The sequence below is a fragment of the Pleurodeles waltl genome, chromosome 6 (genome assembly GCF_031143425.1).
Source record: "Pleurodeles waltl isolate 20211129_DDA chromosome 6, aPleWal1.hap1.20221129, whole genome shotgun sequence".
NCBI lineage: Eukaryota > Metazoa > Chordata > Amphibia > Caudata > Salamandridae > Pleurodeles > Pleurodeles waltl.
This window is the reverse complement of record NC_090445.1, coordinates 44,211,021-44,231,139: the sequence shown is the minus strand read 5'-3', so window position 1 is coordinate 44,231,139 and position 20,119 is coordinate 44,211,021. Positions and strand designations below refer to the sequence as shown.

Here is a 20,119-nt window from a genome sequence, read left to right as displayed (position 1 = left end):
ACCTGGTATAAAATAAGAGGAAATAAAACAAGCCCTTTGGATGTAGCCTTATGGAATTCTGTAGCCAAAGATCCAAAGTCAGTATACAATGGGTATTTATGACGCTCTCTGCAAGAGACTCAAATGACACCCTTATGGGACTCTAATATGTCATACGCCCTTAAGCCTAAAGGGAAGTTAGGCTGCAATCCTTACTGGACTACAAGCCCAAACTTGCAGATCGCTCGCATGCTTTTATCATCATGCACAATTATAGCAGTTTGGCACCAGCACAATACTTGATTTCAACATTTCCAGTGCACATTAAACACCAGCTGCTTGCCATGCGACTAGGGTCCCTTCCGTCCCTAGCGGATCAACCAACATGGAAGAATGGGGTATGCAAGCTATGCAACACCGGCAGAGAGGACATGGTTCACCTGATTTGTATCTGTCCAGCCCTAAGAGAAACTGTTAAAACCAGTTTTTATCATGAGTGGGGTCTGTTCCTGTCAGCCGGCAATAATGAAAATGTTCGATCCAACCGAACCGCAGATAAATTGTAGGCTTGTGAAATTTCTAGCCTTGCAAGTTAAACATTTAACTGGCTGCCCGTGGTCGTCACTTTATAGCTAATTCTAGTATACCATGAGGATTTAACGTCCTTTTACATAAATGGTATTGTTCTAGCAGATAACTTGAATTTGCCATCTTAATGAATTGAAAGTGTATAGTGTGCAGTTTAACGGTCGAGACCAGGCAATGAGTACGGGTTCAGTAATTTACAGGGTTCACTTGTAAGCATGCCCATTGAAAAGTTCGCGTACTTTTGCTCTCCCATGGTTAGCTTCTCACTTTTTTCAGCTTAAAACCTCCAGCACTTAGAATTATTTTATACTTAGAATAGTTTCAGTGGACTCATGTAAAGTATTATACAGCAAATATAGGTATTTTTATTTGCGCTTCATATTTAAATGAATTTCAGAGGACCTTTATGTGACTTGAGGCTCGCAATAGTTTTAATGATCTTGTTTAAAATGTTATGTATTGTGTTGAAATTCATGGATCGTTCATGAGCACGTTGTTGCAGTGACCATGTACTCCGTTTGTCTTTGCTAAGATTTTAATTGATCATGCAAATAAAGAAATCAGTCAATCAATCAATAGAAAAATGGAGTGAAATCAGCTGGAATATAGCCTTCCCTGTCAGCTGAGGTAAGTAAAAAAGTGTTTTTAAATGTATGTTGGGTGCGTGCTTGCAGGTGAGTGTGTGTTTATGTGAGAGAGAGTATGTGTGTAAGTGTAAATGTCTGTATGTGTAAGAATACGTGTGAGTATGACATTAAAGGTCAATGGGTCTGGAATGTCACTTCAGCCACCCGAGCCTTTGGTGAACTGACGTTCATGTATAGGGCATTACTCAGGTGGGGTAACACCAAGAGCCCTCTGACAGCCTCCTATCCCAAGAAAAGGCCTCATCCTATTGGTGAAATGTGCTCTTGAGTGGACTAAGCGCAGTGGCTTTAAATGGCCGGGTGGTGGCTGAGCAGTGTGGCAGTGGCGACTGACTTCAGTCTACCATGTTTGAACTCTCGTCCCGGGATGACATCACTGCTCTGTGATCACGCATCTGTTCGTGCTGCCCGCCACTGACCCGTCGCATGTGTACATGGCGGAGTCTGAAGGGCGTGAGGATTGGTTCATTTAAAGTTAGGAGGGGACTGAACATATAATAAACCTATCTCCACTTTGTAAATATAGCACATTGGAAACATATGCCTAACCCTAACTTAGCATAAAAAAATGATGCTAATGTGATGCAAGGAGGCGCAAGGGGCTTGTAAATCTGCCCCTTGCGTCTTATAGCTTGCTTTGAGCTTCAGATGCACCAGACAGCCTAGAACCGTTCTTGTTCATTTTGCTGGGTGTTCACTAAGTGATAAAGCTATGAAACCATTTTAAAAAGACTTGTTGCGAATAACTTAAGTAATACAGCAGCATCTTTGCGGTAGTGACCTGTAGGCCCAGCTCGTGCTTATCTCTTGCTTTACCATGTTGTGTGTGGACACAATACCAGAGCTATTCCAGCATCACCAGTGTTTTGTCAGCATCTTCCTGCTCTTGATATTTAGAGGGCAGCTATGTGTAATGCACCCATTCTACACACATTTGTATTGGAATGCATCAACTAGTAGTGGTGATAAATTAGGACAGTTGTTTGTCTGCACTTTGGCTGTCCTAATCCTGTCCTAACGTCCTTTGCTGCTTTAGTTGCCCATTTGGATCACTTGATTATGTGAGACAGCAACACAGTGCCGGGCTGGAGAGAGCCAAGTGCGCATGTTGTTTGGCCGGCCATCTCGGGCCAGCCAAACAACATGCGCACTCCCCCTCAGTGCTCGTCACAGTCTGTGGCCCCAGCCCGTTTAATACAAAACAATAATAAACATAGTTCATTATTGTTTTGTAGTAAAAGGTTTGCAGCTGCTGCTTCTGGTCAGGGGGTGGGAGGGGGGACACTCCTCCGCCCAAGTGGAGGAGCCGCGCCTCAAAATGTATCTTTGTGAAGCCCCAAACCTTTAGTTATTGGGCTTTCTTATAATATCACAAACACCCAGACTCCCTTCTCTGTCATTATTGAGTGTCCTCCTCCATCCTACTGGCCACCGAATCTGCACACAGGATGAGTTGCCCCAAGACTATGGAAACAAAGCAAAACTACAGCCTACAGCTTACTCTGAATCATCCCATTGCCTTTGAGGGACCTATAGATTTTACCTACTATGGGGCCAAATGCAGTTGCCGCAGCAGAAAGAGAACTCCCAACAACCCTCTAAAACCATGAAACAAAGGGCTGGGAGAAATTACTCAGTTTATTAACAAAACTGCACAGCACAAGAATATCTGATGATGAAGACGTGATGTTTAGTTTGGGTTGGGTCACAGTGATCAAATGCCACTCATTTATGTCATGTCATTTATTTCTTAAGATGTGGTCTGAGTCAAAAGCCACACTTGTTTCCTTCCATCTTGATCCATTATCATGTAACGTCATTTCCTGTGATGTCATCATTGGTGCAAAGGCCATGTGATGTGACTTCTAGTCATCATCATGCAAATTGGTGGTTTTGAACCTGAGAAACCCCACCTCATTTTCCTCACAGATTGTTGGGAAGTGTGTATAAAGGTGCATGTGCTTAGTACTGGCTCCGTGCTAGTTACAAGATATTAACTTTTTCAGAAGCCTTTGTGTAGTTTCGTAGGGGAAGGGATGCGGCTGTTAGTGTGTTTGTAAGCACCCTTTATACTAGTGCTAATATTGGATAGGAGGCGTGCTCTTTCAACTTATTTTATAAAGACTTTACACCACCCCAGAATTTTCCAGCCACCGAGTTCATTTTACTTTTCTGTCTTTTTTTAGCTGTCTTGTCAGATACCATATGAGATGAAGTGTCATTCACACAGGAGGGGCACGCATTAGCAACAGATAAAACTAGTGGGGCCACCTACAATTGTTCTAAATACACACATACACAAAACCTTTATAGGCCGGTGGTACATATATACTCACTGACAAAAACAATGGTTAAACTGACAATATAGTTAGGTGTTGGAATGAGACATGAGTCAATGTAAAAATAAAAAAATACTAAAATACACCACTTATAGTTTAGTGAACTAGCTATAACTTACACCTTCCCATGCCCTGCTTATGACCTCACATATTACATCATTCATGTTAAACTAAATGACATCACTTATGACATAATTTATGACATCTCAGTCATAGCCTCAGGCCAGACCCTGCATCTAATCCACATCAGAACTTGGACTCAGGGACTAGGCTCCCACAAGGCCTTGCACCCAACTCTTGGCAAGCATCAAACCTCCAATGCACAACATCTTAGTGTTTCTGGACCACAGGGACAGCTGGTGTTCAAGGGCGAAGGGGCTGCACCCCTAGCCTTTTCTGGCTTCTCTAATGAAGCATATATTTAATTACATGATGAAAGTAAAACATTTTCTGCATAACATTTTCCGAGTGAAAGTTGTGCACTTTGAAAAGCCCCACTGCGCCTGCGTGAGTATGTGGCTGAAAGCTGCACAGTAGGGCTGACAGTGCTTGCCCACGCAAAGCCCTTAAGTTTTCTCAGAACGCAGTGATGTACCTGGCTTATCTCCTCCTCCACCAGAAGCCCTGATAGTAAACAGCCTGGAGCATTTTTTGTTCAGCCCGGGTTTCTGAAAACTTCATGCCACTCCGATATTATTATCCACCCTTTCCTATTTACTCAAATGGAGGGGTGTGATCAGAGGTCACATTTTATTAAAAGAATGTGGCATTGCTCAAAGAGAATCCCCTTTTCCTGCATTACAAGCAGTCTGTGGCAGAGAAATTGAATAAATACAATAAATAACTCCATCCAGGGCTCTCTGGGAGACAGGAGTGTGACCTGAAGACCTCAAGTCATAAATATGCCAAAGACAACCCTGCACACAAGTAAGTTGGAGCTCTATCTTTTTTACAGACAAAAAGAAAACAATCTGTTCTCTCAGCTTTCCTCTCCCTTCACTGCCTCTGCAGGTGATTTCGTCTCTCAAAGGCAGTAATGGTTCCAGTAATTTATCATGGCTAGTTATTCTCGTTTTATTTCTTCTGCAGACTAATGACGTGATATGTCATATTAAACATGTAATCTGCAGCTCAAATCAAGGTGTACCTTTTATCACTGAAACTGCTGGATACTGGATCGGTGAGGCAATGTGTGTTTGTTTGAATAAGTGTTTGCAGGGCTTGACTGAGTGGCTGAGAAAATGTGGGTGTCTGTGTATAAGAGTTGTGTGAATGGCAGTGGATGACAATGTGGATGAGTAAATGGGTAGGTGACCAAAGGCAGTGGGTGAGTAGGTGAATGGAAATACATGGGTAGTGAGGCTCTCTCACAAGGTGCAATTCCGTCTTGTATTTGTGCCCCACCACTGCTTTCAGTCACCAGCCACCACTGCTGTACCTAGAGATTGTTGAATGCATTATACTACATACAAAGTACACCCCGTGGCTTCTATAGCTAGCCATTCAAGAGCCAAACCCTCAGGCAAAGATACCTAGACGATAACTGGAACACATTTTGAGACAGTAACGGAGATGGAGAAATATAAAAGGAGGATGACACACTAGCAGGGATAGATGGGGAAATAAGTGTTGCCTGAGCCTACACATCACCAAAATTAACCTTCTCGCACTCTCGTCCTGAACTTTCCTGAAAACCCTGGTGATTAATGGATAAGCAGCAGGTATGGCCAGAGCAATATCAACAAAGATGTATCTTTGGTTCATTCTTTTGTTAAAAAAAACAGAAACAATTTACAGTTACAAATAAATCCTGCTATATCCACGGTATGCTTAGAGAGTGACCTAACTTTGACTAAATCTGAATGAGAACCCACAGGAGTCACACTAGAAGTTGAATGCATTTTCAAATTTGTACATGTAGATGGATCCTTAAAAAGTATAGACAATGATTTGTGCTCAAGTAAGCCCTAAAAGTGCAGTTCTTAATGACCTAAGTGGTTCATGCTCATAATGTCCTCTCTGCTGCTTCACTGACCTGACTTACAGAACTGGAAGACCAGTGAAAAACGAAATGCAGTTTTGATGTTCCTCCAGCCCCCCAGAGGTCTAAGCGTGGCGAGTATTGGAAAATTGAAATGAAGTAAGTGAATGGTGAGAAAGTAATCAAACTAAGCAATGGTAATTAAAATAAAGGCCAAGCTTCTTGAACTGAAATGACAGGTGAATTAAAAACATGGAAATGCGGTCAGGTCCACCATACTATTATATTGTGAGCAAATGGAGTTGGCCAAATTAACAATAAAAGCACTTTGAAAGGGCGCGGCACTATCACACAGGACCGGTCACATCTTCAGTCCAGTCCTTTTGCCTCATTTCTTTTCCCCTCCATCTTGCCCTTTTCATAACTACAATATACTCCCTCTACTGCACAGTGGCCTATTGTTCTGTAACTACATTCCCACTATAAAAACCCATCTACATGAATACAACAAAGATAGCACACATTTATACCTCCTTACTTACCATCATTTGTCAGCACCTTGATTTGATGCGCCTCATCGTCGATATTGAAGCAGTGCGCTGCCGTCAGAACAAAATGAGGGGTTATCACGGCCGCCTTGCATTTCTCCAAACCGCTTGATCGCTTGTGAAGAAGAGAGGAGGTGTCAGTGACAAAGGCACCAGCAGTACTGATTCCCACTATCCACCTTTTCATGACCACCAACAAACCTATTCAAAGTATCAGACCTTCTGGTTAGCTTGTCTTCCCATTACCCAGAGCCCTGCTCAAACCCAGCATGAAGTGGGTTCTCAGATCCTGTACTCACTGTATGAGCTGGTTGAGTCACTCCTAATGACAGCAAAATGCTGAGCATAAAAGTAAACCCCATCACCATGGGATCACAGGTGAATTACCAGAAACTTAATAAGTGCCTGTAATATTATGACAACTAGTTGCTGTGTCCAGACTGGCAGCAGGTAGGATTGAAAGGTGTCTGAAAGCTCCTTGAAAGAATCTGGGAATCTAAGTAGCACAGGCAGTCCCAGGTAATCTCAATCAATTTATTTACTGAGGTGAGGTGATTCACACATGATAGTGGGATTTAGTCAGAAATTGAAGTGACTGGGAAAGATAGCCTCTAATTTGTTGGAAGGACATTGCCTACCAGAGTAAAAGGATGGGATGGTATAGTGTAGTGGCGTTCAGGTGCACGCTGTACCATCACGTACATGAAGGTAGAGGAGAAAAGGAGTGCACACCAGAAAGGTGGTAGGCTAGACTGCTAAAACCCTCACCAAGTTTAAACAGAAGTGAGTTTTGAGTCCAAATTATATTAAACCTCAACTGTGTCAGAGAAAATGTTCATCCTTATGGGTCCTTTACTGCATCAAAAATAGTATGATACCTCATTATTACATTGTACCAGTCTTATGTGATTGATACTTACAGACATCAGCAATGAGGGTAGGTAATTTGTACAAGCCCGCAATCAATACCAAGAGACATTTTACGGTAGTGTGCAGATTATAACTGTGGCCAATCAGTAAATGCCTTCACGCTGTTAAGGGAAAGTAGACCCACAAATATGGAGAATAATCCTGTCGGTGTAGCAGCCTGTCTATAAATTGCCCAACAGTAGGCTCTTTTAATATATATTGTACCCACATATAGCTCACAGCAAATAGCTCTCCAGACTCACAGTGACAGAGATGGTGGCAAGCCAGGGATTCTTTTCCACATGTGGCGCCTCATTATACTGCTTTGCCATCCCACACATGTCTATGACAGAACTGTCATCTGTATATGGGTAAAAAAGGAAAATGGTATTAAAATGGAGGCAAGATGGAGGCTGTTAGACTGGGACACTCTCTAAACTTTTTAGCTTCACCGCTACTGTTTTCCTGGATTTGTTTTTGTTGACCTTAGGACGGCACACTTTACCCCTGCTAACTAGTGGTAAAGTGTGTGTGCTCTCGCCTTTAAACATGGTGAAATAGCCTTACATGCAATCAGCACATTTAATTTACATATAAGTCCCTACATGTACCCAGGGCCAGTATATTAAGTGATACTGATGGAATGCAGCACTGCTTGTGCCACCCACTTACATAGCCCTTCAAACCTGTCGCAGCTCTGCCATTGTAGCCCACATGTGTTCTTTTAAACTGCCATTTCTGTCTGGCCAAATAAACCTTTTTCCTGGCCTAAACCTTCCATTTTAATACATATAAGTCACCTCTATGCGAGACCTAAACAGCTTATAGGTAGGGTGTATTGTTTTTAAAAGTTGGACATGTACTTTTACATTTTATATGCCCTGCTATAAAAAAACTCTCAAATTCATTTTTAATATTGCAAGGCCTACCTCTCACATAGGGTAACACTGGATTACCTTATTACTTGTAATAATTGATAACTGTAGTTTGAGAGCAGGTAGGAATTTCATGTTTAGTGTCTTTGATGCTTGCAGCCTGAATCCTGGGTCACGTGACTCGCTGTAGTTGGCAGTTGGCCTTTGATTATTCTTCCCAGACAGCATCACAATAGAGGATCTGTGTGTTTGCAGGACGGGCCATCCTAGCTTGATGGGAGGGGGGTTGGAGGTGTACCTGGAACCCTTGCATTGCAAAGGTCCTGGCCCAGCTCACACACAAAGGAGACTAGTCTATTGTGCCCACATATGAACTGGGACCAGGGCAGTGAGGCAGGAAATTCCAGGTACTTCTACAAGAAGAAAACTCCAGAAGCTTCTTCCACTTCAAAGGGGGCACCAGGTATAAAAATAAGACCCTCAAATCCCACTCTACAGTATACTCATAGACCTGTGGATATTACAGAAGAAAGACTGCTCTGCTGCCAGAGGACAGCCCTGCTGCTTGAGGCCTGACCTGCTGTCTGAGAAAAAAGACTCGACCTGCTGTCTGCACCCAATCTGAGTGACACCAAAGGTCAGATGAATGACCCTCTGCTCTGAGCTATAGAGACACGACAAACTCCAGAGGTCCTCCCTGCAGCAGCCCAGCTGACCTACTGCACTGGACCTGCCTTTGCCCTCCTGCCCTCTGCTGAAGAGAGTTACGGGTCCCCAGCAATAACTCCCCAGGTCAAAGCCCTTGGATGGCATCAGGGAGAGCATTTCCTGGGCAAGCTGAAGGTTCTACCATATCAGGCATGGAGCGATGTGGAGTCCCTCAAAGCCTAGCCACAGAGCTCATCAGATCTGACACAAAGCGCTGTAAGTCTCGCCACAAGCTCATCAGAACTGACGTTGAATGATGCAAAGCCTTGCAAAGCAATGCAGCGCAGACATAAGGAACAATTCTCAGAAGGCCAAACTTGGTCCTGTCCCCAGCTTGTGCTCCCATCACGTCCGGCTGAACCTGTGAATCTACTAATTGGATTTTTGTTATTTTGGTGTCAGTAAGTTATTAAATTGTACTCTGTTTTTCTAAATTGGTGTGGGATTTTTCCTTATGTTTTGTTTACACTTTACTACTGTTTACACATAAATATTTTACACATTGCCTCTAACTCATCCCCTGACTGCTTTGTCCCAAGCTACTAGGGGATTAAATACAGAATTTGTGTGGTTCACCTTGACAAGGATTGCAGCTGTTGCTTGAGAAGGCTCATACCCCCCTCAACCTACAACCCAATTTCACACCGAGCCTATATTTAAAGATACTGAAGAAGTCTTGTGCACTGCCTGTCCAACTGCATACGACTAAGAAGTCTCCTTTTATGGCCCACTGCTATCTCTCAACACACTTTCTGACATTTTCCTCAACACACTATGAACTTATAGTACAGGGGGCCACCAAAGGTTTGTCAATGGCTCAGCATCTTTTTTCACCAAAGGAGCTCCTACCTCCGAAGCTGTTCTTGCTCCCTAGCCAGGAATTGCTTTGGTGAAAACAGTGTTGATGAGCTGCAGTTCAGTGTGCTATGGTGAACAAGTCATGATTGTTTCATTTCTGAAGATAAATTCCCAAAACAGGGGTATTTTTCAGAAAATGAAAGATCAATGTCCATGATGAGCATGACATTTCTCCAAGTGTCCGGGGTACATTTTTTTACGTTTTCCTGTCAAGGGCAAGCATTGTGCACATGGTGTACCTTGTGGACCTGGACTGGGGAAAAACATCTAACAAAGCAGCAGCAGACTTTCACCATATAAACTCCCACTAGACACACGGAGAGGCCTCCCTGGGACAACTGGGAAAACCAGCATCGCCCAAACTCTAAATGAGATGGGGAATGCAATGGCTGAGCTGATTGGATATTTGCTATTTTTAGATGGATGACCTGATACCGCCTTGCCCTGAATGAAGCCCTAGATCTTACTATGGACTATATCTACTTTCTCATTATAAACCTTTGCACTGTCCTCTCACAGATTTTCCTGTATAAAAAAACCATTCACTCTAGGGCTCCATACAGTTCTTGATTTTCCCCATTTGTGTGCTTTATACAATACTGTGCGGTGTTTAATACTTTCACACTGGAAGTGACCTCTTTCCTCGAAATTCAAATATTCTTGTGAAGTATTGGAGCAGTCCCCCATGCTTCACCCTATTACTCAAAAAACTGTATCATGAGGAAAAGCCCATTACAATGTTCACGTTTTGTTTCGGAAGCCTTGAGAAAGCCCCTACTTGTATGATTCCTCCAAAGAGAGAACCGTGTCAGATATTATCTGTGCTGTTCATCATCTTTTAAGATCAAATCCATTGCATATAGAAACTATGATTTTTGGTAGACCTGCAGTCTGTGAACAGACAATTTACTTTTACTTTTACTGTAATACCCCATGCTAAAATGACATGTGTTGTGTACAATATTTTAAAAAATCTTAACTTCCAATCTAAAATAAAATCCTATTAAAACAATTTTGAGGTTTTAGTATCAAGCTGCAAAAATATTGACTGCAGATCCCACATGACCTTCTTTTGTGAGCAGGTTGCTGAGTCCAGCAATACCACATTGAGGAGTCCTGGATCCACCATGCGCTCAAGCCATAGCCTCAAGATGGCAGCTAGTTGAGCTAATGCTGCAAGAGAAAGGGGCTACGGGACACAAGTGGCCCAGCAGCAAGATATTTTAGGGAGACATATTTCACAAGAGTGTCCAGAGGAGTTTGCGTTGCTCATAATGAGAGCATTCAATGACACACTGGAGCTGCAGAAGGTCTCGCTCATCTCACTGTCAGAGGAGTTTTGAAGGTCGCTGAGGCAGCAGCTGTGGGCAAAGGAGCTGATGCCACCTCAGGGTATTGGCCTGGCTAAGACATGACATCTGACCAACATCTGTCTGTCAGAAGCAGAGTAAATGTTCAGAGTGCCAACTCCACCTCCAATGAATCAGAAATGAGCAGTGCCTTTAATTTAAGTTTTGTGCACATTCCCTATTATGATGCAGTTCAAAGAAAGTTACCGGGAGGAGCCACAAGACAAGAGCAAATTGTATACTCCATACTTTATACCCTTACATCACTGTAGTGAAATATTTGGACACTGAGGGCCATGTCTGGCAAGTTTTGCCTAGGGAGAGTCTCTTTTGCTGGAGTATCAAAATTATTTGATGGTCAAAACCCTGAAAAGAGACAGGAAAATTGTATCACTTGAAGGCACCACGGAAGAGACAATTCTACAAACTAGACCACAGAGTGACAAAGCTATGAAAAGAGTCTAGGGAAAAAAAAGGATCTGCTGAAAAAAGCCATTTCACTTTTTGGAATTGAGTTGTCAAATCTATCAAGCAGCTTGAAAAGGAGGTGAAACTCCTGGAGAACACTACTAATCAATCAATCAATCAATCAAGGCATTTATAGAGCGCGCTACTCACCCGTGAGGGTCTCAAGGTGCTGGGGGAGGGGGGCACTGCTGCTCGAAGAGCCAGGTCTTGATGCGCTTCCTGAAGGCGAGGTGGTCCCGGGTAGTCCTGAGGTGGGCAGGGTGGGAATTCCACATCTTGGCTGCTAGGTAGGAGAAGGATTTCCCTCCAGCTGTGGTTCGGCGGATGCTAGAGACGGCGGCGAGAGCGAGGCTGGTTGAGCGAAGTTGACGGGTGGGCATGTAGAAGGCGAGGCGACTGTTGAGGTATTCGGGGCCCTTGTTGTGGAGGGCTTTGTGTGCGTGGGTGAGGAGCCTGAAGGTGATCCTTTTGTTGATGGGTAGCCAGTGCAGGTGTTTCAGGTGGGCGGAGATGTGGCTGTGGCGAGGTACATCGAGGATGAGGCGTGGAGAGGCGTTTTGTATGCGCTGAAGACGTTTCTGAAGTTTTGCGGTGGTTCCTGCATATAGGGTGTTTCCGTAGTCCAGGCGACTTGTGACGAGGGCGTGGGTCACAGTTTTTCTGGTGTCAGCGGGGATCCAGCGGAAGATCTTTCGGAGCATGCGAAGGGTGTGGAAGCAAGAGGACGAGACGGCGTTGACTTGCTTGGTCATGGTGAGAAGGGGGTCCAGGATGAATCCGAGGTTGCGTGCGTGGTCTGAAGGAGTTGGTGCGGTGCCCAGGGCCGTGGGCCACCAAGAGTCGTCCCAGGCGGACGGGGAATTTCCGAGGATGAGGACTTCCGTCTTGTCAGAGTTCAGCTTCAGGCGGCTGAGTTTCATCCATTGTGCGACGTCTTTCCTTCCATCCTGCAGGTTGGCTTTGGCGATGGCTGGGTCTTTGGTGAGGGAGAGAATCAGCTGGGTGTCGTCGGCGTAGGAGATGATGTTGATGTTGTGTTTGCAAGCGATGTCGGCGAGGGGGCTCATGTAGACATTGAAGAGAGTAGGGCTGAGCGAGGAGCCTTGTGAGACGCCGCAGATGATCTCGGTGGGTTCTGAGCAGAAGGGCGGGAGGTAGACTCTTTGGGATCGGTCCGAGAGGAAAGAGATGATCCAGTCTAGGGCCTGTCCTTGGATACCGGTGGAGCGGAGGCGGGTTATTAGGGTGCGGTGGCAGACGGTGTCGAAGGCAGCCGAGAGGTCAAGGAGGATGAGGGCGGTTGTTTCTAGAGCATCTAGGCACAGGATCCTGGGGCTCCCACCAATCTCAAAACTAGAGGATGTTGAACACTAATTTGTCACTTTCTTCAAACTAGACTAGAGAATTGCAGAAAATATAAAGAGTTAATAACTTTTATTGTAGTTTGCAGTCCAGTTGACATTGTGCAGAGATGGCAAGATGTCTAACTTTACTCAGCCAAAGACAGCAAACTGTTTCCATGGTCAAGAGAAACAAACATGACTGCTCACAGCGGCTGAATCAAGCCCTGAGGTCTGACTTGGCGGTTTTCAAAATTTGTGTATGATGTTGTAGGAAGTTGGCTCTGTATATACTATCTCAAAGTGAGAGATAGTGTGCACAGAGTCCAAGGGTTCCCCTTAGAGGTAAGATAGTGGCAAAATTAGATAATTCTAATGCTCTATTTTGCGGTAGTGTGGTCGAGCAGTAGGCTTATCAGAGGGTAGTGTTAAGCATTTGTTGTACACACACAGGCAATAAATGAGGAACACACACTCAAAGACTTACTCCAGGCCAATAGGTTTTTATATTGAAAAATATCTTTTCTTAGTTTATTTTAAGAACCACAGGTTCAAAATTTGCAGTAAACACATTAAATGCAAGGAAGTTCACTTAGATACTTTAGGAACTTTGAATAAAAGCAATATCATATACAGTCTTTGTAAAAATGGCAATAAGCTATTTTCAAAGTGGACACAGTGCAAAAATCAACAGTTCCTGGGGGAGGTAAGCAAAAGTTAGATTAGGAGATAAGTAAAACACTTACAATTCTCAGTTCTGGGGCATAGGCAGCCCACCGTTGGGGGTTCAAGGCAACCCCAAAGTTACCACAGAAGCAGCTTAGGGCCGGTCAGGTGCAGAGGTCAAAGAGGTGCCCAAAACACATAGGCGCCTATGGAGAACAGGGGTGCTCCGGTTCCAGACTGCCAGCAGGTAAGTACCTGCGTCCTCGGGTGGCAGATGAGGGGGGTTTTATAGAGCACTGGGGGGGACACAAGTAGGCACACAAAACAAACCCTTAGCGGCACAAGGGCGGGCGGGTGCAGTGTGCAAAGCAGGCGTCAGGTTTTAGGTAGAAAACAATGGAGGGACCCGGAGGTCACTCTAGTGGTGCAGGCAGGGACAGGGGGGTGCTTCTCGGGACAGCCACCACCTGGGCTAGGCAGAGGGTCGCCTGGGGGTCACTCCTGTGCTGAAGTTCAGTTCCTTCGGGTCCTGGGGGCTGCGGGTGCAGTGTTGGTTCCAGGTGTCGGGTCCCTGGTTACAGGCAGTCGCGGTCAGGGGGAGCCTCTGGATTCTCTTTGCAGGCGTTGCTGTGGGGGTTCAGGGGGGTCGTCTCTGGTTACTCATGGGCTCGCAGTCGCCGGGGAGTCCTCCCTGAGGTGCTGGTTCTCTGAATCTCGAGACGGGGGTGTCGGGTGCAGAGTGAGAAGTCTCTCGCTTCCGGCGGGAAACGTGCAGTCTTTGGAAGTTGCTTCTTTGTTGCAAAGAAGTAGCTGGTTTTGAGCAGGGCCGCTGCTCACTGGAGTTTCTTGGTCCTTTAGTCCAGGGCAGTCCTCTGAGGCTTCAGAGGTCGCTGGTCCCTGTCGGATGCATCGCTGTTTGCAGGTTTTCGAAGTTTGAGACAGGCCGGTAGGGCTGGGCCCAAAGCATTTGTCATCTTCCTCCTTCTCTGCAGGCTTGTAGGTCAGCCGTCCTTCTTGTTTCTTCAGGTTGCAGGAATCTAGTTTCCTAGGTTCTGGGGTGCCCCTAAATACTGAATTTAGGGGTGTGTTTAGGTCTGGGAGGGCAGTAGCCAATGGCTACTGTCCTTGAGGGTGACTACACCCTCTTTGTGCCTCCTCCCTGTGGGAAGGGGGGCACATCCCTAATCCTATTTGGGGAATCCTCCAAACTCAAGATGGAGGATTTCTTAAGGCAGGGGTCACCTCAGCTCAGGACACCTTAGGGGCTGTCCTGACTGGTGGGTTACTCCGCCTTGTTTTTCTCATTATCTCCTCCAGCCTTTCCGCCAAAAGTGGGGGCAGTGGCCGGAGGGGCGGGCATCTCCACTAGCTGGGATGCCCTGGGGCGCAGTACCAAAAGGGGTGAGCCTTTGAGGCTCACCGCCAGGTGTTACAGTTCCTGCAGGGGGAGGTGAGAAGCACCTCCACCCAGTACAGGCTTTATTCCTGGCCACTTATTCCAGCAACTTGTCTGGTGTGTGGCAGGCTGGCAGAAACTGGTCACCCTACACTAGAAGTCGGATTGGTATTCAGGGGGCATCTCTAAGATGCCCTCTGGGTGTATGTTACAATAAATTGCACACTGGCATCAGTGTGTATGTATTGTACTGAGAAGTTTGATACCAAACTTCCCAGATTTCAGTGTAGCCATTACGGAACTATGGAGTTCGTATTTGACAAACTCCAAGACCATATACTCTTATGGCTACCCTGCACTTACAATGTCCAGGGTTTGGCTTAGACACTGTGGGGGCATAGTGCTCATGCACCTATGCCCTCACCTGTGGTATAGTGCACTCTCCCTTAGGGCTGTAAGGCCTGCTAGAGGGGTGACTTACCTATGCCACAGGCAGTGTGAGGTTGGCATGGAACTCTGAGGGGAGTCTGGAGCAAATAGGGACCGCTAATCATTGTTTCCCCTCCTGAATCTTGAGATAAAAATGCTAGCGAAAGCCCTGGCTAATTGCCCCTTAGAGGTGATGGACACATTGGTGGCCCCTAGTCAGTCAGTCTTCATGCCCTATAGGGCTACTAGACATAATATTCTCAGGCTGGTGGGCTGCCTGGCCTGCAGAGATTGAATTGCTGAGCCAACGCTCCTTCTCTCACCGGATGCCGAAAAGGCATTTGACTCTGTGGAGTGGACGTATCTTATGGCCATTTGTCAGAAAATGGGGCTTGGTGGGAGGTTCTTGTCATGGACGAGGCCCCTATACAAAGTCCGATTGGCCAGGGTCAAAGTGAATGGGGCTTTCTCCAGGGAGTTTTCTCTGGGCAGAGGCCCTAGACTGAGGTGCCCACTCTCCCCCCTTGTTGTCGTTGACGATCGAACCCCTGGCATGCTGGCTGCAAACAGATGCGCTGCTGCATGGGTTATGGTGGGACCCTGATTGGGAGGATGGCATATCCCTTTATGCGGATGACATTCTGCTTTACCTGGCTGACCCAGATCCCTTGGTCCCAAGGGTGCTGGAAATCCTGGAAGTGTCTGAGTTCCATTCAGGCCTACACATAAATTGGTATAGGTCAATTGTGTTTCTGCTACCTTGGAAACTGGGGGTTATCATTAATATGGCAACTCCAGGGGTGGAAGTAACTGGGTATATTCATAATAGAAGATCATGACATATTCCTGGCTGAAAACCTGGAAAAAAATTCTAGACACCTACTGAAAGGCAGTGATCGATGGAAGAAGCGTCCCCTCTCTGCATGGGCAGAGCAGCTCTTTATAAGATGATTCACCTCCCCAAATTTATATTTGTACTACTACAGAACACGTTGTTCCCTGTACCCAAGGGCTTCTTTGGGCCAGTCGGTGAATGCAATCACAAGAGGCCACTCTGGGGGGATGGGGAGGTGGATCGGGATCTCCAAGAATAGTGTGGGTATCTCCTATGAGAAAACCGTTCAACAGAGGCATAGCTCTCCCTGATCTCCGATTAAATTATTGGGCGACCCAACTAAAGACAATCAAAGACTGGGCCTTTGCATCCCAACAGGAGTCAGGAGAGCAATGGATCTGGAGGGCTATGTACGATAATAGGAGGCTACCCACCCTACCAGCACCTAGCAGGTGTTGGTGGAAACCAGGTATATGGCCATCTGCATCCTGGGTTGGAAAGGTAAACTGACATTTGAACCGCTCCTCGGATAGACTAACTATAGGGGATGAATGGCTATGCAAAGAGGGGCATGATAGGGCTCTCCAAGGTATGGGACATATGGAGGGGACCGGAGCTTCAGGACCAACACAAACTCTCCTGGGGAAAATACCTCAGAGACCAACATCTGAACCACTTCCTTTGCCCACATGTGGAGGCCCTGCTAGAGGCCCTAGATGAATCCCCCATAGAGTATAGAGTGGTGGGGGCCCTTCTCACTAGTTTCCCGCCTATTCTTAACCCTACTACAAAATAGTATTCTTCCATTGGATCACCTCAGGGAGAAGTGGAAGGGAGAGTTGAGAAGACTAGAAGATGCCGACTGGGGGATGGCCTGGAGATACCACCAAGAATCAGCCATTCGGGCCAGTTTTCAGTTGATACAATTGAAGCTGCTCTACAGGGCATACTGTACCCAAACAAGACCGGTCTGAATGGGTAAGACCGAATCAGACAGCTGTACGAGAAGCTGTTGACAGCGGAGTACCCTACTCCACACCCCATGGGAAAGTCCATTCCTCTGGAAATACTGGGTGGGAATAGGGAACAGGCTCCCAGAGGTGTTAGACTGGACAATCAATCTGACCCCTGCTGATAGCTTTGGGCACATGGAGCGACCGGTCTCCAGACAGATATGGCTTAGTCTTTTGTAATACAGTTCTACTGGTAGCAAATGTGGATTGGTGCATGCACTACAAAAATTGTATACAAACCACATGAATGTCCTAGGAAATTTGAAAATGTGTGGGGATCCTGTAGATAAGCCAAGGGTGACTTGTCCTTAGGGAGCGGTTTAGATGCAAGTTGGGCCTGGGAGGCAGCTGAGCTACATTGCTGACATTAGGTATTGTGATGTTCCAAAATGTCTACTTTTTTCTCTATCAGTGGGTTCTTCATATCTAGATTGGTGCCCTGAGTGCTTCAGTCTGTATCAAACTATGTAATAAGCCTCAAGTTAAAGTTGTACTTGTTGCGATAGGGCGTCCGCCCTCCACCCAGTTGTATGAAAACCATTAAAGAGATATTTAAAAATTGATTGCATGAAAAGTTGTCTTCAATCTTTAAAGAAGTCCTTAGAACCCGAATGGTAAATGTTAGACCTAGCATCCTGACGTGGTCTCCCCTAACTTTTTGCCTCTACTTCCCAGGTTGTTGCTGTTTGTGTTACTCTGGGCACTTTACCACTGCTGACCAGTGCTAAAGTGCAAGCACTCCATATGTGAAATCATATGTGTAATTGGCTTTTCCATGTTTGGCATATTTGATTTAGTAGTAAGTCCCTAGTAAAGTGCACTAGAGGTGCCTAGGGCCTGTAAATCAAATGCTACTAGTGGGCCTGCAGCACTGACTGTGCCACCCTGCAAACATGGCTCAGACCTGCCACTGCAGTGTCTGTGTGTGCAGTTTTAAACTGTCAATTCGACTTGGCAAGTGTACTCACTTGCCAAGCCCAAACCTTCCCTTTTTATACATGTAAGGCACCCTTAAGGTAGGCCCTAGGTAGTCCCATGGGCAGGGTGCAGTGTATGTTAAAGGTAGAACATGTGCTGGTGTGTTTTAACATGTCCTAACAGTGAAATACTGCCAAATTTGGTTTTCACTGTTGCAAGGCTTATCCCTCTCATAGGTTAACATGGGGGCTGCCTTTAAATATCCTTAAAGTACAGTTTCCCTTTGAGAGCAGATAGAATATGGAGTTTGGGGTCTCTGAACTCACAATTTAAAAATATATCTTTTAGTGAAGTTGTTTTTTAGGTTGTTAGTTTGAAAATGCCACTTTTAGAACATGGGCATTTTCTTGCTTAAACCATTCTGTGACTCTGCCTGTTTGTGGATTCCCTGCCTGGGTCAGACTGACAGTTGGGCTGTTTGTGAATCTCCTATAGACAGTGACACAAAGGGAGCTGGTGTGCAGCCTGCATATCCTGATGAGCCATCTGGGCTAGAGTGGAGGGAGGAGTGCACAGGACCTATGACGCTGCCCGCACCGGAAGCCGTGGACCTCGCAGAAGTGTGACAACCCCACTGACATCGCAGGCCCCGCGTCACTGACGCCGCTGATGTCCCAAGAGCTCGCAAGAGCGGAATGTTGCAGCACCGACGTTCGTGATACCCGACTCCATCGCAGTGCTTGTGACCCTGTGATGTAACTACAACCCCATGAGGTCGCCCCACAGCATTATGACTTCGCCGGACTTCGACTTTGCCGGAGTTGCCCAGGGAACGACTCCTCTCAACCGATGCCACCTCACCTCCACCACTCTGCAGCAAGGACCCGACACCTCTTCATGACGCCTCTTCTCCTTCGCCTCACAGCACCAGAACCAACGTCGCCTCGGATCCAGTAATGCCTCGCTCCCCGACTCCATGCACCGGCCTGTTTTCCATACATTTGCTAAGGTACTGTACCTGGGGGTCCATGTGACTCCCTGAACGGCGCCAGTGGCGTCCCATTGTGGGAAACAACTCCATCACTATGCCACTTAACATCAAATTGCAGCATTGGTGCTTCTAGGCACCATTTTTGTGTTTTTAATTGCTAAAGTCATATTTTTAATTGTGTAGTGTGGATTTTTATCATATTTGGTCATGTTTATTTAGATAAATATTTACTATTTTTCTAAACCTGTATGGTGTCCATTTTGTAGTGTTTCACTGTATTTCTGTGTGTGTTGGTACAAATACTTCATACATTGCTTCTGGGTTAAGCCTTTCTGCTTGTGCCAAGCTACCAAAGGGGTGAGCGGGGGTTAAACAGGTGTGTTTCTCCTTTGCCCTGACTAGAGGGAGGGTCCTTGCCTGGACAGTGGACAACCTGACTGCCAACCAAAGACTCCATTTCTAACAGTAAAGAATGATTTTTGGGAAGGCCCTTTTCTATAAGCTGTAATCGTAACAATATGAACTTTAATTGAAGGATATTGTAGCTTAGACTTGACCTGATGAAGCAAATAAGGTACTAAAACTTATTCTTGACAAATAATGGGCTCATAGCCATTGTTTAAGCACCATAAAACAGATCTTTTCTATTTGAATTCATATGATGCTCTGATGGATGAAAGTTTGGCGTCCCAAAGAATGGTTACATACTCTGGTAGTAAATTCAAATGGGTGCATGTTATATGTGATATGTTATAAGGCTGTTATTTATTTATGTCCTATTCATCTTCAAATGCACCCCCTGCTGCTGTTGCTGTGCCAGTACTGGAATGTGGATAGAGGAGTCAGTTTTCCTTCGGACTGGCTAGCGTTTGGCCAGTAGGTACTGCGCTGCCTAATAAAGAATTATCTTTATACTTTCTTCTTGGACTTGAGTATTTACACCGCATTATATGAGTTGGGAGCCATGCTCACAAGTTCAATGAGTGTACGTTGGGGAGGAGAATCTGTCCATGCATTCTGGGAAGCAGGTTTTGTTAGCACATCATCTTTTTGTAGGGCTTGACAGATGGGTGAAGAAGCTCTGGGTACCATTGTCTTGGCTATTTTGGCCTACTGAGATCATTGACGCAAGAGTGTCTCAGTGTGAATAACACTGTTGTTATTAATGGGATCTCATTAACAGCGTAAAAAAAGTTTTCTGACCAATTCAGACATTTTTGTTCCCATATAACTGAGGCATAACGTAAGCATTTTGAGCTTGTTTCCATTGCAATGAGGTCTG

General features: G+C 45.6%; 1 protein-coding gene across 1 annotated transcript in view; it reads right to left on the bottom strand.

Annotated features, from left to right (window-relative positions):
* Positions 1–20,119, bottom strand: part of LOC138299145 (complement factor B-like) — a 179,550-nt gene that overhangs the window by 47,515 nt on the left and 111,916 nt on the right. The window contains exons 11-12 of the mRNA XM_069237205.1: positions 7,255–7,352; positions 6,077–6,197 (exon numbers count right to left, since the gene is read on the bottom strand). Of these exons, the coding sequence (XP_069093306.1) occupies positions 6,077–6,197; positions 7,255–7,352 (219 nt within the window). The remainder of the gene's footprint in view (positions 1–6,076; positions 6,198–7,254; positions 7,353–20,119) is intronic.